General features: G+C 39.3%; 1 protein-coding gene across 4 annotated transcripts in view; it reads right to left on the bottom strand.

The window, feature by feature from the left end:
* Positions 1 to 1556: 1556 nt before the first annotated feature.
* The window catches only part of AUTS2 (activator of transcription and developmental regulator AUTS2), a 1214671-nt gene continuing 1190594 nt past the window's right edge, over positions 1557 to 25633 (bottom strand). For all 4 annotated transcript variants that reach the window (XM_066576435.1, XM_066576444.1, XM_066576451.1 and 1 more), the window contains 8 exons: positions 18521 to 18550; positions 16864 to 16935; positions 12480 to 12630; positions 9357 to 9434; positions 9158 to 9241; positions 5388 to 5423; positions 5062 to 5275; positions 1557 to 4296 (listed from right to left, as the gene is read on the bottom strand). In XM_066576435.1, the coding sequence (XP_066432532.1) occupies positions 3063 to 4296; positions 5062 to 5275; positions 5388 to 5423; positions 9158 to 9241; positions 9357 to 9434; positions 12480 to 12630; positions 16864 to 16935; positions 18521 to 18550 (1899 nt within the window). In that variant the 3' untranslated portion in view covers positions 1557 to 3062. The remainder of the gene's footprint in view (positions 4297 to 5061; positions 5276 to 5387; positions 5424 to 9157; positions 9242 to 9356; positions 9435 to 12479; positions 12631 to 16863; positions 16936 to 18520; positions 18551 to 25633) is intronic.

The raw sequence follows: 25633 nt of genomic DNA on the forward strand, positions 1-25633 counted from the left end.
GAAGTCATTGCTAACAGTCACGGGCTATTATTCATTCACCATTTCCCATTGATCTGACTATACATGTTTCTGGTGGAGTTGGGAGAGACAACTGTTAGCTGACAACTGCATATTATATATGATGTGCTAAACTCTATAACAACCAATGATGGATATATCTGTCACAGGTCACAAGGGCTTACATGTAGAAGGCTCAAAAGCTGAGCTTGCTTCATACGCAGCTGCTATTTTTGATAGCTGCCTGCAGCAGCTGTGGTTGGAGCTAGCTCCAATCATCTTCGTTTAACTACTTAAATGCTGTGGTCAATGCAGACCATATCATCTAAGCAGCTGGCCATAGTTGGGGCCTCTCCAGTGTCCCATTAGCCCTCACACAAGAGGATTGTTGGGTAACAATAAATTCAGATGACAGATTGCAACCTTGTTCTTTAGCCTACTAAGCCAATGCTGTAGCAGAGCTTAATATGCTGGCGGTAAAATTTACAATATACTTCAATATTAGGATACTGCAGTATATTATCAGATGATGACACGTTCAAGTCCCTTATGAGGGCTAAAAAAAAAGTGAAAATAAGCTTCATAAAAAAATGTAAATAGAAAACATAAAAAACATTTTTCCTAATTTTCACTTAAAAAATAAAAACAATAAGAAATTAACATAATTGGTATTTTTGCATCTCTTACAGTCCAAATATCAAACTTATTGTCCAAAACAGTAAGTGCAGTAAGAAAAAAATATAAAATTGTAGTTTTTTAGTCACCCTGACTTTCAAAAAATTAAATAAAAAGTGATCAAAAAGTTGCTTGGACCCCATATTAATACTAATAAAGTCCAAGTGTGGTAAAATAAACAGTGTACTTATTCAGACATAGACACAACATTTCAGCCCTCACACTGGGGCTTGAAAATGGCCCCAGTGTGAGGGCTGAAACGTTGCCTCTATGGCTGAATAAGCACACTGATTATTTTATCACAGTTAGATGTGCCATATGGTTTTGGAGTATCTATCTATCTATAGCAAGTTGATTTGAATTGAAGTACCTGCTGTGTTTGCAATACTGGAGCTATACATTTGATGTGGCCTGTGGGATCCACTTGCAGCACATGTCTAGCTGAAGACTATCTTTTCAATTTGCCTATTTGTATTACCCTTTCCAATCCAATTTTGGATTCAGGGTTTCCTAAAACCCTTTCTCTTTTTGCTGTTAAACAACAGTGCAATCTGCTGGCTAAAGCCAGTGTGTGTTCACCAGAGAGGCTCTGACAGTGGAGTGGCTGGCAATAGACGGTAAGAATACCCTGTCGGACGTCTTCTGACATTAGAGCTGTACAAGCTTCAATCAGAATGTAGGAAGACATCAGACAGTGGATTGGAAAGGGTTAATGTAAGTTTGCATCAAAATCATATGTTAGTAAATAAACCCAATTAGCTAAGAATGGCTGAATCTGAAGTTTTGGTGTTGGGGGGCAGAGACAGGCAAAGACGCTGTAATACATATTAACCAGCCCCTCTCTAAGCAATGATGGGCACTGCACACAAATAACCACCTGAAAGTTTTTGTTCACATTTTTTAATAACATGGCACAATTTACATAACACAAGTCTTCGCTGATGAGGAACATGCTGAAGATTGAGTCGCTCCATTTTTATGTTTGTTTTTTTTTTTTTCCTTTTCATGTCTCTTTTTTCCTCTTTACATATGTACTAAAAAGGAATTTCTTACATACAAGATAAACAGCAAAAGGTTTGTATATAACAATCTCTTTACAATACTGAAAGCTACCACTACTGTTCCAGTGTACATATTCTTCTGGGAGAGTTTGCTCCTTAAAAAACACTGCACAACATCTGGAGTTCACAAAATCTGAAGCTCACAACTAAACCTTCAGTTGACTACTAAAATAGATCTCTGCTTATTAGAAACAATTGTTGGGATTTTTATTCATTGTTTTGCTTTTGCCAAAACAGGATAACAACTTAAGACCACTTTAATACACTAGAAGACCAATGAACTATGTTTATTTCATACATATAATTTACAACCCAGTAAACCAAATGTGTATGGTATTTCTTCAGGTAAAGTCATATCCTCTCCAATCAAGGAAATGTAAACAATATCTAGGATTAGTAACTGATCATGAACTTAACATATGGTACAGACATCTTGGGTAAATGTTAATATTTCGTGGATTAGCTTGGCTAGTGACCTTGCCAATATTTTCGGGCCGGTTCAACAGGTGGACACAAGGTGACAAGTCTACCAGTTGACAGTAACCTCTGTTACCTTTGCCTTCACCTATCTCTTACTGACATTGTCTTCTGTGTCAAATGTGTTAGCAAGCCTTAGATTGATAGGACGATGTATCTTAATTTCAGATATATACTTTTTTTGTCTTCATTGTCGTAATGATGATACCGGAGATCCAAGATACAAGTGGATGACTGAAATGAAGGCAAACGATGTTGTAACACAATCTACTTAGGGACAATATGACTTTAGTTGTGTAAGTGTGGCAAATGTTCCGTTTGTGTTACAATGGCTTTATAGTAAAAGCCTTCACAATAATTGCATAGTTGAGGGGGTTTAGTTGTCTCTAATAATATACACAGCACAGTATGAACAGACTGTGTTTTAAATAGTAACATTGTAAACTGCACAGTTTAAGAAGTATTATTGTATTATGTTATGTCTATTTACATTTGTACATAGTAAAGCTTTCATCCTATCCTTTTGCATATATGAACCAATACCCAATGAAGCAAATTGTTTTTACATAAATATTTACATGTTCTTTCAATATCATAAGTCTGATACAGTCCACATGGATGTAATTAATTATTTCCTTCAGTTCCAACCAAATGCTTTACATTAGTAAAATAAATCAATTAAAGACAAACATTTGAATTGGCCAAAAGATCTGGAAATTTGCAACATATCATATACAAAAAGTGAAAATCATTGCTCTTCGAGATTTTTACATTTGTACAAAGATTGTATGTCAAGTCTTGCACTGATTTAAATCTAATCAGGCTATTTGTCCATAATCTCTTTTTATGTATTTATCGTGCTTCAATATCCTTCAGTGTGTGAGAAGGAGGTCTATCTCTTATCTCTGCTGTCAATGGAGTAGTCCTCCTGGGAGAACCTGGTCGCCCTCCCAGTGTAGAAATAAGTGGAGGTGGGGCACTTAGTGCTGCTGTTGGGGGAGTCTTATTAAGAAGTCCATTTTGATGTCCTGCTGTAGGACTGACCCTGGAATAATGCATGCTGGGAAGTCCGGGTGTGATTAAACTTGGATGAGGCAGGTGACCATCCAGTGCAGCTGGATGAACTCCATGTAGACGGGCATGTTCATAGTCCTCTCGAAGCATATGTAACCTTTCCCTCTCTTCCAACTGGCTTGCTCTTTCATGTTCTCGGCGTGGGTCAACAGAAAGATGATGATGGTGGTGATGGTTGTAGTCATGGGGTTCTCTGTCCCTGAATGACCTGTCTGATTCATATAATCTTGGTGTGGCAAGACGGTGAAGTGGATCATTTCGCAACAAAAAATCTCGCCCAAGGGGGTCTCGCCTATGAATATCTAGTCCTCTGTATGGGTCTCTTAATGGATCTCGCATAGGGTCCCAGTGAAACGACGGGTAAGGGAAACGTTCACCTCCCGGAATGGGGCTTATGCCCATAAAGGGAGTCATCATGCGAGTCCTATCGAGACCACCAATAGTGTTCATTGGATGCATTCCTGTTACACCCACAGCCATTGGCATGGATGCTAAATGACTTGAATGAACATTTGAAGTAGATATTGGAGGAACTTGTTCAGAGGATCTATGGACAGTAGGTCCTTCGGAAACTAAAACATCATGGTCTTCCTTTCTTTCTTCTTTTACTTTCACATCATTACTTTTCTTTTGAGTTTCATAAGTCTCATTTTTTCTTTCAGTTTCTCGATTAGAAGTGCTATTGGGTCTAGTGCTTTCCATCACTGGTGCTCTGACATAAGGTGAAGGCACCCTTGATAACTGCTTAGCTTCATCTACGGCTCTGCTTTCATGTACAATATTTTCTTTTTCTGAAATATGGTTATCCTTTGCTTTGTGCTCTTCCATATTATTTTCCTTCCATGAGTCAATGTGCTCCCTTTCTCGTTCTTTAGGCTTTTCTTTATCTCGTACCTCATTATTTATGTGGCTTCTACTTTGTTCAGATAAACTGCGGTTATGTCCTAATGAATTTACTTGGCTAACAGGTGCTGGTGATGGATGGCTAGTGTGCCTTTTTTCCAGACTTTCCCTAGAAAAAAGGAAAAATGTTATTGTAAGTGCAATAAGAAAAATATATACAATACATAACAATTGTGTCCTCTGTTACAGTCAAAATTGGAATCACACTGGGAAAACAGGACATCTATCGGACCAAAGACTGAACTGTCTTATTTCAACATGTTAAAGGCGTTTGTCCTATATGGGCAACCCCTTTTTATATATTTTATTGGTTAATAAGGATTCCCTGCATAAGATAGAAACAAAGTGATCACATGATCTATGGGTTAGCTTCACTTTAAGAAGTGGTTGCCCAGTCAGGAAAGCTCCTTTGAAGGGATTCTGTCACAAGGTTCATGAAGTTTGATTCAGAGCTGAGTTCTCAGTCATGTAGGCTTCTCCTGCCTGCATTACACAGACTGACAGCTCTCTCCCCTTTTGTGTATAGGAAAAGAGCTGTCACTCTGCATGCTGGAGACAAGGAGAGGCTGATGTGGCCCACTTTAGGACTCAGAGATAAGCTTCAAGTCAAACTTCATAATCAGAATCCCTTTAAGTGGTCACAGAATCCCTTTAAGTTTTACATTAAATAGAAGTAATTTATCATGGAGCTTTCTTTATTTAGCGTAAACATGTAAAAATGTTTCTACATAATTGCAAAGATAATGTCTACCAAAATTAAACAGTGTCCTAATAAAATATGGCATATACCACATGACATTGACTAGAATGATATTAGGACATCTTTGAATATTATGTTAATATGTAAATGTCATAATTAAACTGATTTACAAACCTTTCTTTATCATCCTTAGATGATGATTCTCTTTTTTCAGAATCTCTGTCATGAGCTGTTGCAGAAGAGCTGCGTTCTGGTTCACCTGGTTTTAGCCAGGGTGGAGGTGTTGGGAAAGATGGTGGTGTCCGATGAAGCCGATTCCATGGTTCATGAGGATTGTTGAAGCCCTGCATATTTGGCCCTTCCTTATGGGTAAACATTGAGTTGGAGGCTATAAAAAGACAAGGTTAAAGTGTTAATGTGTTTGCATGAACACTACAGATTAAAAACCCCAACAATATATTTGAAAGGTAGCAGAAAGTGAAAACATTAGTGGTACTAACCCATAATGAGGGGGTGGTTGAAGGGTCTGGTTGTTTCTTAGGAGAAAAGACAAAGAAAAATGACAACTTTCCTATATTTTGTTCCCATTTACATATGCAGTTAGACAACTATGAGCAATATTTTATAAACTTTGGGGAAATATTTAATGGAAATTTAAGGGAACAGAATTTAAAACATTCATCATATGGGGAGAACAAAGAATAATGGCAACCAAACAACCAAAAGCTTCCTTCAATTTGTTTATTACCCTGATATTTTTATTTAAATGTTTCTAGTTTTATATAACTTTGAATATTTCTTAAAATCCATTAATTACTGTCTTAGGTCTTAGTCAGACGGGCGTTTTTTCGCGCGATTTGCGGATCGCATGACGGATGCGCATCCGCAAATCGCGTGACCGGTGCCCGAAAATCGCCCGAAAATCTGCTCCTAGCCGCGTTTCATTAGAAACGGGCCGGAGCTGTCCAGCGCATTGCATTCAATGGAGCCGGCAATACAGCGCTGAGCCAATCAGGGGGCAGGTCTGACTCACACCCCCTTCACACCAACTGCAGGCCGGCCGCACGGAACTCCGACTGCCGGGAGCAGGTGAGTATATATATATTTTTTATTTTAACACATTTTAGGATGAATTGCAGGGAAGGGCTTATATATTTAAGCCCTTCCCGACAATTAACCCCGCGCACGCCGGCAGCCCATTGCTTTCAATGGAGCGGCTGTATTGCCGGCTCCATTGAATTCAATGGGCAAACATCGTTCTTCTCTGTCACAGCTGTTACAGCTGTGGCAGAGAAGAATGATTTGTCTTCTATATGTTCTCAATGGGGTCGGCGCTGCTGCCGCTGGCCCCATTGAGCGCATATAGAGAAGAGAACAGGAATCGCAGATCGCAGATAGGTGCGATCTGCGATTTCTGTTCTATAATTTATCGGACGAGCGCATAAAAAGCGCTCATGTGTCCGATACCATTGCAAAGCAATGGTTTTAAAAAATCGCCAGACGCATGCGCATGCGCAAATCGCGCAAAAAAACGCCCGTCTGACTAAGGCCTTAAACATAAGGTTATAGTTTTCAGAATGTCTGGCCTGAAAATCATCTAAAAAATAGATTATATTTTCATTGGCAGACTTTTCAATTTCTGGTAGTGTTTGGTTATGTAATAGTGTACATATGACTTTTCCAACTTTTTACTATTTTCGTAGCAAAAAATGACTGTGTTCTTCTTTTTACAAAGTTTTCTGGTCATTGGTAAAGGCTCTGAACGCTTACACTTGATTTTTTTCTTTTAAACAACACATTTTTGCATATAAATAATGAATGTAGTTGGATGGCAGTAAAAATTCTTGACCACTTTTTTTTGTGCACTTTTAGTGTATCCCAATACACTGCAAGCTGGAGGACTACCATTTCTTGCAAAATCTGTCAGTCTGGTTGTCTGAGAGACTCTAAATCCAATGACAGGAGGGGAACATATAGAATCTGCAGTTTACAACTTTGAGAGTTGTGAGGCGTAAGCAGGGGGAGGGTGTGGGACACGCATCAATCATTTGGTTCAAAATTATTTTATTTACAATAACTAACTCAAAAGTGTTGGTCTGTCAGCTCTCTCATAAGTCATAGCTAGCGGCAAAAAGCTGTCTCCTTACTACGAATGCTAGGAGCCAGCTCTTTTCTGAAAGACAGCTGATTTTTTTTTTTACCTCTCATGCCACTGCTGATAAGGGGATACATCCAGACTAAATATATGATGTCTGAGGGGGGATAGAAACCTTAGTGTATTGGCATCAGAAGGCATGAGCCGTGAAAAAATAATCAATGATTTTTCATACTAGACGCAGCTCCCACGGTTCATTCTAAGGAGCTGTCCCCTTCTATTGTTTAGAGTATAGTGTCTACAATGTGTCTGTTCCATTCTGCAGCAACTCTTTATCGTATATAGGAGATATCATGGAAACACGGACTTAATTTCTGGTTGCAAATCCTGTTTCATTGTCTCACCACCAGTTTTTTTTTAGGACACTCCTTTCTTGGTGCTGATGTCTGATATCCAAGATCTGTTGCCTACTTTGTTCTGTTTCCTTTGTTTTGTTCAATAAAGCTTTTATGAATTAAAAAGAAAGGCGCTGGCTCCTAGTAGCCAAAAGATGTAATAACAGGCAGATAGGAGAGTGCTGACAACCTAGAACATTTTAGTTTGTTATTGTAATAAAGTCATCTGGAATCAGATGACTTGATCCAATAGTAGGAGCAGCATCAGAGGTGTAACGTAACAGTCCATATAATCAAGATAACTTCAATATCAAATAGCAATTTTTTTTATTCCATGGTCAAACCATGGAATAAAAGAACATTACTATATGATATTGAAGTTATCTTGATTATATGGACTGCTATGTTACACCTCTGATGCTGCTCCTACTATTGGATCAAGTGGACACTACTGGAATATGGGTCTAGTCCTGTCTTGAAGCTTGCATCACTTCACTCCACCCACAGATTGGGGAATTGGCGAGTGCCGCTGGCTGCTTTTTCTTATTATATTGAAAAATTGGAATCAGATGACTGATGTATAATCCACATGCCTCCACACCTGCTATAAACTGTATAAGGCACATCTTTCCGCTGCTGTAACCTGCAGATTCATATCTATTCTCTCCTATCAGGTTCAGAACCCATGAGTAAGCTGGACTGACAAACATTTTGAAAGAGGCTTATTCCTCCAGCATGCAGTGTATTGGAATATACTGCAAGCGCAAAAAATAAATAGTCAAACATTTTTAATAACAGCCAAGTACAAAAATTATTTATATGCCAAAATCCATGGACTAAAAAAAAACACAAGCAAAAGTGTGCACAGACTTTAAAAACCTTATCATAACATATTAAATGTGACAGCATGCAGAATATCAGAGACAGTAAATGACAATTGTAGATAAGTAACCTACTCAACAAAATACTAATTTTTAAATAATCACTGCACATTTTGTCAGGGTAAACAGAATGGGGGAGATTTACTAATGCTGTGAAATTTTTAGACAGTGTAAACTTAGACCAAATAGTCACAGGCACAAGCTGTGTGAAAAATCTGGGGTATTTTGGCAATGTTACATTATTTTCTGTAAATTGGCACACACATTAATTAATCTGGCGCATTTGCATAAAGACAAACATGCCCTCTTTTTAAAGTACTTTTGAAAATTGAGGAGCATAGTTCAGCTTTGGTGCAATGAGTTGATAAATTTGTCCAAAATGATTTGCACCAAAATTATGGTGCAACTTAAGCAAGAACTCTGGTATAACAACAATAGTAAATCTGTAACTTCGCTTTTTTTAGGTAGCGCCATATTTAACTATTCATTTTACATGATCTAGTATGTTACAGCATGACAAAAAACAATCATAATGTCTCAATTGCCAATTTAAAGAAGTTGTCGAAAAAAAGGCCTGCTCTTTCCAGAAAAAGCTCTTGTCAGTGGTTCAGTATTATAGTGTAGTCCCATTCACTTGAATGGGGATGGGCTGACCTTTTCTTTAATCTTAGGCAAAGGAAACATAGATAATTATGAGAGCTATTGAGAGCTTCTGGCTTTCAGAAGAGCTCAACATTACATAACATTTAGAAGATATACAAAATTTCCCTTGGATGATCCAAACTATTACTTTTTACAATAGAGAAGGATAAGACTCCATGGTTTATCACAGCTACAGATGCATGCTAATTTTATATTTCTTCTCAACTACGAAGAGAATAATAACATGCTATACTTACTAACTGCAGGATTGCCAAGGCCCCCAAAGGCGTTTCCACCCACAGAACCAAGACCACTGAATGTTGAAGGACGGTTGAAATGCTCTGTAACAACAAAAGTGAATTTATTAATATTGGGAAGACAAATCTTATTTCCCACATATATAATATAATGCAATGTGATATATTCATTGTTGTATATTACAAAAAAATATAATACCAAGATGAGCAGACGGATTGAGAAAATTGCTGTGATGTGGGGGAGGACCAAAAGGTGCGCCTGCAGGGTGAGCTCCACCTACAAGTTAAGAGGGAAAAAAATGTTTACATTTTTTCAATTATTATTTTTTTACTTTCTAAATTAAGTAACCATGGTTGCAGACATCTCTGCTACTTGGGATATTAGCAGCAAATCATAACCGCTTGTTCTCAAAAACATGTACATTTTCTTTATGCTAAATAAAAATATATATATATTAAGTTTCTTCACTAATTATTCAGTTTATACTACTGTATTGCATAAATTGACCAGAGTAATTGCTTGTTAATAGTAAGCAATTAGACCTTTACTTTACTTCATTTATTATGTGACAAATGTCAAATAAATATTTAGATATTAGAGAAATAATCAAAATTACTAAAATCTATTATTTTCAATTTTCTTGATCACGTATTTGCACTGTAGATAGTATAGGTAAGACCAATATGTAAAACCAATGGAAAACAAAACTTTGGCTTGGTTATAAATGACCAAAGATCAAGTGATTGTTGTCACACAAGCATCAAGTAAGAGAATTAATTAATCATTTGACTACATGTTCAGTGGACAATTTGGTCACAAACTAATGTTTCTGCAACTTTACTCTTAGAGATGTCACTGCAGATGGAAGATGACCACACAGACCTATAAGTGGAAGTAAGATGTAATTTCAGTCAAGGTTTTCTTCCAAGTATGATAAAAGTTCCTCCAGTTTGAAATAAATTTACCAAATACACTCTTTGTCAAAATAACTCAAGCACCTAGAAGAAGTTGGTCTTTTGCTGCAAAACTAGGCATGCAGTTACATCTCAGGCAGATATGCAAACGATTAGAGTTGTGGTGTGATTAAACAAACGTTCTTGCCACCTGAGGCCCTATAGGTGGTACCACCCTTGGCTTATAAAAAGGCCCTCAGAAACTATTTATCTGTAGTGGACCTCCTCTTCTGCGTGTGTAGAGCTTGTTGACCACTAGATGCCTCTACAATGCAATTGAAGAGATTTTATCACTTAAAAGAGTGCATTATTGGAATGCAAGAAGCAGGATGGCCATATTGATAATTGCCCGTCACCTTAGCCAATGTGACCAGATTGTTGAGACCAGTGGACATGTGAGGATATGCACACAAAGTGACCAGGCTCAGGATGCCCTCAACAGACCACCAGTAAAGATGATCATCTGATCACCTGACAAGCATGAGCAGTTCCAACTGTTTCATTGTCTGCAATCCAGAGACAAGAGGCACCATCATTATAAGCCCCTGTGTCTGTCGGGACCATTTCCTTATACTTGGCTGAAGGACATTTGGTCTCACATTATGTGCACCCTCTTTAGTACCCACCCACTGTCTCCAGTGGAACAGGGTGGTCTACAGTGCTGAATCCTGGTTTAGTTGGATACAAATAAAGGCCATGTTTATGTCTGCAGACCTAAGGGCGCCCACCCACTGGCGTTTGCGATTTTCGTGCGTGAAAAACGCAGCGTTTTCGCGGCGTTTTTCGCGGCTTTTCCATTAATTTCCATTGACTTTCATGGGTGCATTAGGAGAAAAATAAGGACACATATGCAACTGACAGTTCCTATGTTGAAAATCGCAACGCAACGCAAAAAAAAACGCCAGTGGACAGGAGTACATTCAATTCTAATTGCTCTTGAGAAAAAACGCAAAACGCAAAGAAAAAAAAATCGCCAGTGGGTGGGCGCCCTAAGGGCGAGTGTCTCAATCCTGCCTTTGCTGTGTGATGGTCTTGGGGGCCATCACATACAACAGTCGGTCATCCCTAGTAGTGGTACGATGGATAATGACAGCTCAGCGATATGTTCAGTACATTCTGCAGCCACAAGTGCTGCTTCTGATGGCAGGGCTTTCAAAAGGCAGCAGGATAATGCTTGGCCGCACACAGCCAAGAAGTCACAGGAATGTGTCCATAACATTGCCACACTTCCATGGCCTGCCTGGTCACCAATAGAACATGTTTGGGACCATCTGGGGTGCCAACTTTGACAGCTCATTTGCTTGCATTATTTAGAGGCTCGGTTAAAGCAAATGAGACAAATATGCCACATGATACTATTCAAAACCTGTATGCCTCCACGCCCACCTGTATCACACCTTGCATCCAAACTAGAGGTGGCCCAACAGGGTACTAGAGCCTCCCTGCAAGTCTTCAGTTTTCTGCAATAAATTATCCTTTCCCTCTGATATCATAATCACTTATATCAATGTTAAAATCAAACATAGAAAGTTTCATTTGATTCTGACAAGCCGTTCTAGGTGCTTGAATTTTTTTGACAATGAGTGTACTTGTAATTGAAGACATTCTTAAGCTGGCCATACACTATAGGTAGCTGTAGATTGAATGTTGTTCTGTCTGGCAGCTATTTCTTCTGACCGCCTTATATACAGGTATATTTGGTTAGGACAAGTGTGAATGTATTCTCAAAGGAGAGAAATAAGTTTCTGTCAAGACACATCTGGCAGTGACTTATCTCTCTTAAGAACAAAAGATTAGGCACACTGAATTTACACATGTGTGACCTGCTTTTCACCAATATTGGTCATCAGGGGAGAGTTGAGGGAACTGTCATCACATTAGATGATCACCTTGTCCCATCAAAATTGGTGGGTCCAGCTGACTTTCATCAAATGTGTATGGCTACCTTAAGTCTAGTCACTTTAGACACTAAGGGCTTCCCAACATGTTTTTTTCTGTGGCATGACTCACTAGAACATGGTGATTCTTAGGTCTTTCCTTAAGGTCAAAAACGCAAGTCAAAATTTTAAAATTCTCTTAATTTATCTATCACGTTTCTTGAACGCATTATAATATTAAAATAAACACAAAATGAGTCAATTCTGTAGTTAACCCAAAGAAAACCTATGGGAACATATGATAGATTACTGCTGTCAAATGTGTCTCCCCAGCTAAGCCTCATCAAAAGCTGTGGAAATGCATGCACAAACAACAATAACTGGTAACATCGCCTATTGTTAAATAAATGTTTGCATTACCCTATGTATGATAGCAGAACATTACTTTCTGTCCAGGAAGTAACTCCATAAAGAATATAGTAAATACCCACCAGCAGCAGTGAATAGAGTTGAAGGACGTGCCAAGTCATGAGGATGCGGATGGTGATGGATTGCTCCAAAGAGGCTCGGACCTGGTGGCCTGCTCAAAAACTCAGGCTTCAAGCCAAAATCAAGCTTGTGTGGATCTGTCTGCATCTGTTTCTGAAATAAAAAGCATTACAGAAATTGAGATTTCCCCCGTGAGCAGATGAAATTAAGGCTTCAAAGACAATACAAAATGCCACATTCACACCTTGAGGGTGAAGTCACACGAACGTATATCGGCTCTGTTTTTACGCTGAACCGATATACGTTGTCCTCGTGTGCAGGGGGGGGTGGAAGAGCCAGGAGCAGGAACTGAGCTCCCGGCCCCCTCTCCGCCCCTCTGCACTATTTGTAATGGGAAGTTCCGAGAATTAGCCCCACCCCTATCCCACCTTTCCCCATTGCAAATAGTGCAGAGGGGCGGAGAGGAGGCAGAGAGGGGGCGGGAGCTCAGTTCCTGCACTTGGCTCTTCCATCCTCCCCCCCCTGCACACGAGGACAACGTATATCGGCTCGGCGTGAAAACCGAGCCGATATACGTTCGTGTGACTTCACCCTCAAATTGAAAAAACTGAACTTTGTATGTGCTTTAACTAAACATACACTTTTTTCAACCCTCAGTGACCAGCCTATTTTGTGGCTTAAGAAACAAGCGATTTTCATTGTCAAATTGCAAGGGCCATAACTCACTGACATAGCCAAATGAGGGCTTGTTTTTTCTTTTTGAACGAGTTCTATATTTTAATGTCACCACTCCGGATTACATATAATGTGCTGTATGACTTTTATTACATTTCTTGGGTTGCAGATGGGAAAATCATTATTCGGTAAAAATAAAACGATTTTCCTATCTGGATCAGCATGATTATGGCAAAAAGCAAGTTTATATAAATACTTCTTTTACATACTAATTTAGCACAATAAAAACATGCTCTTAAAGAAAAACCAATGGAATCTGCATTATTATATTCTAAGACTCATAGCATTTTTATTTTTCTGGCAACAGAGCTCTGTGAGGTCTTGTTTTTGCAGGATGAGCTGTAGTTTTTACCATTTTGAGGTACATGACTTTTGAACAAAAGAAAAATAGCAATTCTGGCATTTCTTTTAAAAATTACTTTGACTGTGTTCATCATACGAGATAAATAACCAAATATTTTCATTGTTTGGGTTGTTATGAACGTAATAATACCATTATTTATTGGTTTTTACATTTTTGGCGGTATTCTTTCCATTTAAAATGTTTTTTTGTGGGGAAAAATATGTAGTTTTTTTTTTACCTGGACTTAGACTAAACTTGAACTTTTTTGACACTACTTCTTAGTCCCTGTTTTACACAGTTATGGAGCAGAATCTCACTTATTCTCTGTACACAGTATATAGAACACAAGAGTAGGATCCTCCAACCAGTTCAAAGAGAAATCAAAATCAAGAGTTACAGCCTGCATGGGGTGAAAACTGATGATAGATGCAGGATTTAAGTCATGTGATGGTCATAAATAGTTTTACTCGCAATGCACACACACAGCAGCTTATTCTGAAAAGTCAAGTATGCTTTAAAGGGGTTGTCCCGCGGCAGCAAGTGGGTCTATACATTTCTGTATGGCCATAATAATGCACTTTGTAATGTACATTGTGCATTAATTATGAGCCATACAGAAGTTATAAAAAGTTTTATACTTACCTGCTCCGTTGCTGGCGTCCTCGTTCCCATGGAGCCGACTAATTTTCGCCCTCCGATGGCCAAATTAGCCGCGCTTGCGCAGTCCGGGTCTTCTGCAGTCTTCTATGGGGCCGCTCGTGTAGAATGCCGGCTCCGTGTAGCTCCGCCCCGTCACGTGCCGATTCCAGCCAATCAGGAGTCTGGAATCGGGAATGGACCGCACAGAAGCCCTGCGGTCCACGGAGACAGAGGATCCCGGCGGCCATCTTCAGCAGGTAAGTATGAAGACGCCGGACCGCCGGGATTCAGGTAAGCGCTGTGCGGGTTGTTTTTTTAACCCCTGCATCGGGGTTGTCTCGCGCCGAACGGGGGGGGGGGGGGGGGTTAAAAAATAAAAAAAAAAACGTTTCGACGCGGGACAACCTCTTTAAGCTTTCTGGTGCTTAAAGACAGCCTCATGATAGCCTATGAACATGTTTGTCATATACTTTCTTAGAGGTGCATTTCTCAAAATGAATGTTCTGTACATTCATCCCCATTGAGAAGTCGATCCTATCAATGCTATTTTCTATGCTTCAGGGTGCATATCTTCATTAAGCTGCAGCCTAATAAGAAATTTCTTCCCTTTCATTGGACAAATAAAAGTTAACGTTTGTTACTATGTTTTCAGTATAGAATGGCACCACTAAGAAAGATTTAATTATATATGTATCACAATGTTAAAGTGACAAAATATTATTTTCTAAGTACATCACATGGCTCTGAGAGAAAATGTCTTATCGGATGGAAAAAATTAATTGAACCTTAAATTTGTTAAACTTTCTTAAACCAACAAAAGGCATTTTCACAGGTACGTGATAGCCATTTACGAAACAATGTTTACTTTATTGAATGGAGGTAGCTGACTTAACATCTTGCTTTAGGGAAAACATCATAGTGATCACTGCAGTCTATTTACAAACCCCTGTGTGGATTAGCACTTATTTTAATCGTTTTTCTCATTTGGTTACTATAGTCTCTAAGGGACAATTCTCCTCACTTAAAATAAAATAACAACTTGCATTCCAGTGTTGGGTAATCAAACATAACATGGGACTATTTCAAAGACAATGAAGTCCAACAAGGGATACAAAAACTTGGGAGCTAAGAATACGATTAGTATCACTCTACTATTTATTGTGAATTTGAAAATGGAAACTCTATTAAGGAAACAATTCCTAAAGGCAAATTATACGTGGATGCAATGTTGCCAATACTAAGTTATGAATGCTACTTGTGCGCTAAAAATGCAGGAAATTATAATGCTAGTACACAATATGTCAAGCCAAATTCACAAAAAAGTAGTATCACACTGGGTTTTCAATTTAATAACCCAGAAGTTTATTATAGTTACCCTCATTACCCTATGTTGTCATTTCCTATACGTGACTATAATTTGTTCGACAATTTGTGGCATCAAGTAGACCACTGAACTGTTTATAGATAGTCATTTAGTGTTTCTGATAATCAAAAGCACTGAAGACCAAAAAAATGGAAAATCATGTAATTATGAGTAGAGATGAGCGAGCATACTCACTAAGGGCAATTGCTCAATCGAGCATTGCCCTTAGCGAGTACCTGCCCGCTTGGGAGGAGCAAAGATTCGGCTTCCGGCGGCGGGCGGGGAGCTGCGGGAGGAACGGAGGGGAGATCTCTCTCTCCCTCTCCCCCCCCCCCCCGCTCCCCACTGCTGACAGCCACAACTCACCTGTCACCCGCACCGGCAGCCAAACCTTTTTTCCCGAGCGGGGAGATACTCGCTAAGGACAATGCTCGATCGAGTAATTCCTTAACGACTATGCTCGCTCATCTATAATTATGACATATGTCCTATGATGTATCAGATCCACAATTTGTTCCCCTCTATGTGGATTTAGGAGATTTTAACCCATTATGAACAGGTTAGGTCCCTCATGAGCCTATAAGGGATGTTCCCTTTGGATAATTGCTGCAAGAAAAGTCCTCCAAGGTGTCTTGCTGCAGTGGTCCAAAACAATTTGCTGTGATGTTTAGGGGGAAATTTCCAACAATTGCTCAATTTCCTTGCAGTTGCACTGTGAATGAAATTAAGCAGTACACAGTTGAAGTCAACATGCTAGTGTTGCATGGCCATGCTGAGTCTGCCAGAAAGAGCGACTTTCTTTGTATAGGGGACCTGTCATTGTTTTTGGCCTGCAAGGTTTTCAACTACAGGGCAAGCTCTATGTTAATGAACGTGGAGCATAATGCCCACAAGATAAAAGTGGGGATCCATTATTAAGTAAAGTTTTGTATGACTCATGATACAAATAGTTTTACATAAATACGCCAATACAAAATCTGAAGGCAAAGTTTGAAGTACAGTCAATTAAGAGACCACTGGTCCATAAACTTCGGTAGCCCACCTTTGACAGTCAAAATGTATACTTTATCATCTCAGTATGTTCTCTGGTGCTGTCGCTGTAAGGCTGAACATGTTTTCATGTGAAATACGCCCTAATGATGATCAACATTGCCCACCACCATCTTGAAAAAATTAAGGAAGCACCACAGAGCCTTTTTTTATTACATTATTTTTATGTAATTGATACAATTATTACATACAACATAATAATGATTTATGTACTATCAGACATGCTACAGGTAATGAGTTTCAATTTTACACTTACCTTGACTTTTTGTTGATGATGGTATATTTGCCAGGCGATATGAACATGCATAGCACACCATTTTCCAGGTTTCTAGTTGAAATAAAACAAACATATTTGAAATATTACAACGATAATAAACAAAATATATTGTATCAACTGTGCAGACAGCTAATTAATGGCTAGGGAGCTACTTATGTAAGGCTGATACAGCGTTTTGTATTACTAGAGCTTCTCTGATTTTGCGCATGACTTTTTCCTGCGAAATGTTTTGCATTGCAGTACTGGATCCTGAATGAACGGCAATGATTCCAAGGCACAAGAAAAGTGCTTTGTATTACTACTCTTGAACGTGAGTCGGGAAGGGTATCGCTTCTCCTTAGGGAGAGCACCTAGTGAGGAGACTTATAGGGCCATCCATACTCTCTGGGAAATATGAAAATGGGAAGATGGAACAATGCCTCTACAGCGCCACCTATTGGAAGGCAGTATTCCTGCAAGCCAAAGTCAGACCTTTTAACAAGCCTTATAACAATGACTGGGAATTATGAGACAAAACCAGAAACTTCTCCAGAAGGAAAAGATAACCATGTACAGACAGCTGTTTCGGGGAGATTCCCCCTTATCAGTGTGCAGTAGGTTTCTGGCTTGGCTAGCGAGAGGCCTATAGACATGGGTCAGGAAGGGCATCGCTGGCTTGTTAAAAGGTCTGACATTGACTTGCAGGAATGTTGCCTTCTAATAGATGGCGCTGTAGAGGCATTGTCCCATCTTCCATTTTTTCTTGAACTTAACACATGTAAGCTAGAGTTAATAAATAAGTGTGATGATCAGAAATATATTGGTTGTTTCTGGAATAAAAGACAAGACTACTAAATGGGGGTCACAGATTCTACTTTAGGGGTCTGCTAGGCAAATTCTATTGTCATCCATTTCTATCCATTTTGGCACTACAACAATCCAACATTAATATTTGAGGGACAAATAAATGCCCTAAGAAAATGTGATCTAGAAGGCATGAATTCGATTTCAGCTTTTGTGATTTCATTACTTGTTATAAATCAATGAAACAAAGTATAGTTCAGTTTTCAGCTACATTTTACAGCTATCCAAAGAGTGTTTGCACTATACAATGATCAGATGTGAATGACTAATGGCTTTTTTCTGCTTTTTTGGCATTAAATTCAATATTTCCGTGTATTGTATCATAATAACGAACAGACTTAAGGTAACCCAACAGGTTTAACTGCACTCTTATGTACAACTACAGGTAACAAATTACTAGACATAAGCAAATGTTGTCTTGTCAGCGCTGTCACAGGAAAAGTTAGAATTATAAACTTGCTGTAAATAAGTCCACGGAGGTGGAAATACTGGAATACAGATACATACTCTTGTATCCATTGTTTTATTTGCAGCACAGATATCTCCGTAATGGGACATCCACACATTGCCAACATATCAACATGGCAAATTTCACTCAAGATTTGCTTATCTTTAGCTTTTGCAATCAACTGTGCCAAATGACAAGTTTAATTCTTCCACATCTGACAAACTCAGTCAGATGATCAGAAATCATACTGTTAATAAATGCTTTTATGCTGTTCTATAATCTACATGATAAATGAATCTATTTTGTTTGCTTAATATGTTGAGAAACGTTAAAATAGAATCTTACCCTCAGCATAGGCCTGAAAGGATCAGTCAACTGTGAAGAGAAAATGACAACTCAGTTACATGCCTGTCACTCAGACAATCAAATTAATTAACACATGCTTATCGGTTTCTAATGAAAAGGTATTGAAATGTTGACATTTTACTTTTAAATTAAGGCTTTTTATAAAATAATTAGTCAATTTGCGCATCACCACAACCAACGAAAATCCATTCTGCAATTATTTACAGACAGACATGTCCCATCCTTTCCAAGTATATACTGCACCTCTAGCGGTATATATACACTATGTAGAATTACTTTTTATGTCGAATATACTTTTAAAGCACCCATTATTATTTCCCATTGTCCTCCATTCTATTCTGCATTTGTATGCCAGCCAAGGCCACTTGCTTGTTTTCGACAACACGTCTTTTTTTTCTAAAATACAATGTGGGATGTTTTGGCATTGACAAGTATGACGAGCTGCGTTGCCAAGATTTGACAGCTGCTGTTTTGATATAGGAAAATGCTTTTTTATTGGGTTTTAGCTGCTCAATGTATTAGAGAAGGCCAAACTCTTTTGTATGGAACACAAAACTTTGTATGGAAATGAAATGACAACTAAAAAAGTTCTACCTTACAATGTAACGCAATGTATATGAATGAATGTGCTAAGTTTTTCTATTCAGATCTGAGTGGTTCTAGGTACACAATCATTGTTTTTGAAGGCTTGTTTGAAGAAACAGTCTAATCGTTAGAAAAGTATTGAATTAGCATATGTTAGATATGACTAGTGAAGCAGAGGAGCTGAATTTCTCATTCAATTGTTTCTTTATGTACCATAATAATAACCTGAATTTTCATGATGCAGTAAGCTTCTCTGCAATTCTTTGAAATGAGAATAGACTTCAGTTGCACTAAATGAAAAACTACGCTCTGCTTCATTGTATGGTAAGTGTGTAGGTAAGCTATGCACAGAGTTGTCATAGGGCACCCATAGACTTCTATAGAGACCTATTGTACCTCAACAAGCCACTTATTTCATATAGTAGCACAGACAAGCATGCTTCATCACATGTGGTATTACATCATATTAGGCTGATTTCACATCTGTGATGAAGGCAGGTGGGCAGAAAGTGGGCAGACGCCATTATAGTCAATGAGGTCCAATCGGCGCTGTTAGGCTCTTTTCAGAGACTGAGCCGTTTGGCGTCGCAAATTCCCTTTTTCTACTCCCTGAATGGAGCAGGGAATCGGAATCCTGAGCACAAATGTGAAGCCACCCTTATATCTCCAACACATGGCACCACACAGAGCACCATACAGCAACGTGTGGAGTCCCTCTAGCCCTGTAGTGCCAAGCTGCACCACACAGCCTCTAGCATACAGGTCTGCCATGTGCATCAGGCTCAGGGGTACTACAGGAGTAACAGATATGTAACCAAAAGGATTCCTCATTAAGTTCTTTTAAGAGTTACTGCAATTTTCATATGCTTTCAGCTGGGAATGATATCCCTTAAATATGCCATTTAAACTTTGGCCTTTGTCACGTATACAATATAGCATGATGACTTCTGATCATTCCTGATGAAGCAGCCAAAGTTAAATGTACATTGATGTCATTTTCTTAAGGGCCTTAAGGACTCATATACAGTTGCGCTTTCCGTTGTCTTGATCTGCCATGGGAGCAAGAAAACGACATCCACTGGCTGAATGGATCCATCTTATGACAGAACTAAACAGAGCTGAGCACACACTACTGATTATAATGGGTCCAATTGGTTTCCATTTGGCAGCCGCGGCATTTTACGGGATGCAGAATTCATCCCATATTTTAATGGAAAATAGCGACAGAGGCGCCGAGTGGAACTTTTCTGGCTGATGTGAACAGATACTAAGATTATTAAAAACGTCAATTTTCTTCCTAGAAATAGCACCACTTTTTGCCAATGGAAGAAAGTGGTGTAATTGATAACAACGACCAAAAAAGTGATTATAACACCACTACTGACAGATAATAGAATTTACAAATTCATGATATTTGTAACGCTGGAAGTAATTTGTCACATGGACATCAATCCCACCGCTGGAGATATCTTCTGCACAAGATGTGCAGGTAACAACTAGTGCACTGATGGTAAAAAATACTGGTTCCACTAGTCAGGTCAAGTATGACCAGGTTATGGCTATCTAGTAACCATTCTGTTTACCTAAGGAACTTCTTTTTTTTTTCTTTTAAACACGTATTTTCTGTAATGTATTAAAAATGGATGTAAATATCACAAGCCATTGTCTGGTCTGCATTGCTAAAGCTTTCAATACGTGTTTCTGTTTGTTCAACCCCGACTTGGAAATCAAAAGACTTCAATCCACCAATTACATCAATATTTCATCACCACACTCAATAATACAGCAGCTCTGGGAATACGGGACTGTATTGTTACAACAACAACAAATACTGCATTTCATGCACAAACCCTTTCCACCCCATCACCGCAGGGAAAGCTGTCTTGCTTTAAAAAAGAGAATTGGCTGTTTCTATACAGACAATGGATGCCTTCTCCAAATCTAGATTAAAACAACTTTTTCCTTGCATAAATAAAGATTTCTATGTTAGCCTAGATACTGATAATAAACTAAAGCAGTTTATAACTGTTCTGCGCCCTGGATAATGAACAGACAGCTGTGCAGAGACAGGCCCAGCATCAGTCTAATACATGTGGTACAAAGCATATATCTTACTGTGGAACTGAAGGATAGCAAAATATTACTTTAATTAACTTGCAATTTAAAAGCTGAATAAAAAGAATTAAACACAGCAAAAAAGTATTGTAGCACGAAAAATGGTGATAGTAATATACTGAAATAATATCAGGGAACAGAAAGATGAAAAAAGAAACAATAAGATCTAAGAAAAACTTCAGGTGATTAGATTGTAATTAGAGATGAGCGAGCGTACTTGGAAAAGCACTACTCGCTCGAGTAATTTGCTTTATCCGAGTATCGCTGTGCTCGTCCCTGAAGATTCGGGTGCCGGCACGGAGCGGGGAGCTGCAGGGGAGAGCGGGGAGGAACGGAGGGGAGATCTTTCTCTCCCTCTCTCCCGCCCGCTCTCCCCTGCTCCCCGCTGCGACTCACCTGTCATCCGCAGCGGCACCCGAATCTTCAGGGACGAGCACAGCGATACTCGGATAAAGCAAATTACTCGAGCGAGTAGTGCTTTTCCGAGTACGCTCGCTCATCTGTAATTGTAATCTAGGTGTAATAGATTAGTATTTGTCATGTGGGTTCACCTCATTTAGGGGATTGCTAATTTCATAGAACTGCTTTCTTGCCAATGTGTTGGATTAAGCTTGCAGCCCCAGAGCAAAACCCAGGGTTCACCTCATAGCAGTTCCATGTTGCAGTTGCAATGGATTCATATTGTGTGTGTGCTACATGTTGTGAAAGGTGGTATTCCTTTTGATAATAAGCCGTTTCCCTGAAAATAAGACCTACCACTAAGATAATCCCTAGCATGATTTTTCAAGATTTTAGAGGATGCAGCATGATTTCTTTCAGAATTTTTGAGGATACCTGAACTATAAACCCTACTAGAGATAAGCGAACGTACTCGTAACGAGTACTTACGCACCCGAGTACCGCCATTTTCGAGTACTTCAGTACTCGGGCGTAAAGATTCGGGGGGCGCCGGGGGGCGGGGAGAGGCGCGGCGGTGCAGGGGGGAGCAGCGGGGAACAGGGGGGAGCCCTCTCTCTCTCCCTCTCCCCCCCACTCCCCACTGCTACCCCCCGTGCCGCCACGGCGCCCCCCGAATCTTTACGCCCGAGTACTGCAGCACTCGAAAATGGCGGTACTCGGGTGCGTAAGTACTCGTAACGAGTACGTTCGCTCATCTCTAAACCCTACTCTAAAAATAAGCCCTACAGGTAATAAAGAAATCAATTTAAATGATGTCCAAACAGCTATACATGGAAAAAAGTTAAATCTTTTGGAGCAAAAATTAATATAAGACCCTGTCTTACTTTTGATGAAACAGGGTACAGCAGCAGTGTTTACCAACAGTACAACTCTAGTATGTGGCAGGCAATCCTTTGGGTTAAAAGGGCCCAGGTGTAATCTCAACCTCTGCTTTTCTTAAGGTGGTTTCACATCTGCGTCGGAACCTACTGAAGAACCTACCTAGCTGAAAATACTGGAAGAAAAAGCGCTGCATGCAGTGTTTTCTCTTCCGTCCAAAAGCTGGTCAGCTGGGCAGAAAGTGGGCGGATCCGATTATTGTGAATGGGGGTCCATCCGACATTGCTCAGCCACAGAGCAAAAAAGCGGAATCCCCAATGCAGGTGTGAAAGCAGCCTTAGGCCTCAGTCACACGGGCACATCGGCGCCCGTGTTACTGCAGGAAGGAGACGGACGTACCTGAAGACGGACGTCTCTCTGCAGCGCCGGAGGAAAGAACATGTGTGCGGGTGCCGATGCGCCCCCCGTGTGACTTAGCCCTTAGGGCTGCATCACTTCTCAATGGTCTGCAATATGGTAATGGACTTAAACAGCATAAGTAATGAATGTATCTTCTTAATGCTCTAGACTATTGTTGGATCATTACCACATAAAAAAGGATGAATTTCATTAGATTTCTAATAGATTTAATTAATCTACATGCAATTCCTTAATACACTTTAGGTTCATATAATATAAATTAGGTACATGCTTTGGAAAATTAAATACTGGGGATGCTCAATTCAGTGGATACAGAATTAACTTGTACTGGGGAATACTAAGAGTTATTTGGACCCTTGGGTACTAGAGGTTATTGCCTCCCTACAAACCATTATAGCCATTACACACTGGATTATTCATTTGTGTTAATAAAATATACTTTAGGATTATTCATTGCAGGAATTCCTTTGTTTTAGTAGACACTACACTAAGACTTTATTAAATGCTTTAATTGATCAAAAGGTTCGTTATAGGCCTCCTCTGTCCATGGGCCTTTGAGCACTGTTTTATTGCTCACATGGTCGCCCTGCAAAAAGTTCAGAATTTAAAGAGACCCTCTGGGCCTGGAGAAACACAGATGGCCGCTTCTCTGACTACCTGATACACACTGTGCATCATTAGTCTAAAATATTACACTTGCCTTGGTTGACCAGTGCTGACTATGTGCCTTTAAGGACATAAAACATCCTTACACTCAGTTACGGTAAAAGTAAAAAAAATTTATCTATCTATTCATCTATCTCATATCTATCTCTCCTATCTATCTATCTATCTATCTATCTATCTATCTATCTATCTATCTATCTATCTATCTATCTATCTATCTCACTATCTATCTATCTATCTACCCTATCTATCTCTCCTATATATCTCTCCTATCTATCTATCTATCTATCTATCTATCTATCTATCTATCTCATATCTATCTATCTATCTCCTATCTATCTATCTATCTATCTATCTATCTATCTATCTATCTCATATCTATCTATCTATCTATCTATCTATCTATCTATCTATCTATCTATCTATCTATCTATCTATCTATCTATCTATCTATCTATCTATCTATCTAATTATCTAGTTGTTGCAGTAAACTATTGCCAACATGGCAAATTGGGTATCATGAAGTAACTGCAGACTATCTACTACCAAACTGTGCCTATGGAAGGGGTAATTTAGGAATATACAGTGTTTAAAATAGTATTTTCAAGAAGAAATCATGTTACCGCCAACCCTGTCATTTGAGCGCCAAATGTAGAAATTGTAAATATACAATTGTAGTAGAAAGATTATAGAAGGTTCTATTGCTAAAAAGTTTCAGAAATAATAATTAAGGTAAATGATATAAGTGCCAAGCCTTAAAATGCTGTATATTATACCCAAATTACCCCATCCCACCCAACTGAATATATATGTACCTATTCTACTGAATTTCTCTACATGGGCTTCTAGAACTAGAACTACAAAGCATGGCTTGCATCTCATTATGTCCTTCAGAGCAACTTACATCAACCTTCTTCACGTGTGATAATCTTAACATAACGTGACATCTCGGTGGCATGATCTGATGGTAAGTGACAGGCCTGGCTTTTGGGTTTCTGACAGCTGACAAAAGGGAAACAAACAAACCACAACATTTTGCTGCAGTCTATCCTGTAAGATGACAAATGCAGATTTGCTGGCAATAACGATTCTTCAGCGAAGATATTTTTAGAAGAATAAAGTGTCTTTATCGGTTTCATTTTAAACATTTCCCCATAAAGAAATGTCATTGTCGTGAAATGTTTTATTTGTATTTGATACACTTATGGAGTGGTTTAGAGCTGGCTATGCTGTGTTCTTTTATGTGGCTCAGTATGCGTGAAAATGTGCCCATGTCAGCAGGAAATATCATCCATTTCATTTGGTCATAAATAGAGATGAGCGAACCTACTCGGCCACGCCCCTTTTTTGCCCAAGCGCCGCGATGTTCGAGTACTTCCGTACTCGGGCGAAAAGATTCGGGGGGCGCCGTGGGTGAGTGGGGGGTTGCAGCGGGGAGTGGGGGGAGAGGAGAGAGAGAGGGCTCCCCCCACAGCGGCCAAAAAATACAAAACCCAGGAGCCCAATGACAATCGGATGCCTCATTCATTCTCAGTGTCAGCAAAATATCTTCTCAGCTTGGGGTACAATACAAATACATCTATGCAATCAATTAAACCGTCATATGAATACAGGATCTGCTTGTATAGGATATTATGCTTCGTTTTCTATGCATTATCCTTTTTGGACACAAAATATGTAGTTACTGTTTCACAGCAAATGTGTAGCTCTCATTCATTGAATGTAATACATAGGAATGTTATGTCTGGCAGAAAGGGAGCCGCTTTTTGTCGTAGCTTGGCTCAAAAAGGGTAGTCTCAAGCTGTTGACCCCTCCCCTCCCCCACTCCCAACTTTGATGTTCACATGCCCATCTCGACAACTCCTTTAGGCCGGCTGTCCACGGGCGTAGCGTTTTCTTGCAGCGGAAATCTGCTGCAGGATCTGCTAAGGGATAACTCTAAAGTCACCACGATTTTCCGCGATGAACCTATCATTAATGATAGGTTCATCGCGGAAAATCGCTACAATTTTCCACTTGTGGACATCG

The sequence above is a fragment of the Eleutherodactylus coqui genome, chromosome 1 (genome assembly GCF_035609145.1).
Source record: "Eleutherodactylus coqui strain aEleCoq1 chromosome 1, aEleCoq1.hap1, whole genome shotgun sequence".
Taxonomy (NCBI): domain Eukaryota; kingdom Metazoa; phylum Chordata; class Amphibia; order Anura; family Eleutherodactylidae; genus Eleutherodactylus; species Eleutherodactylus coqui.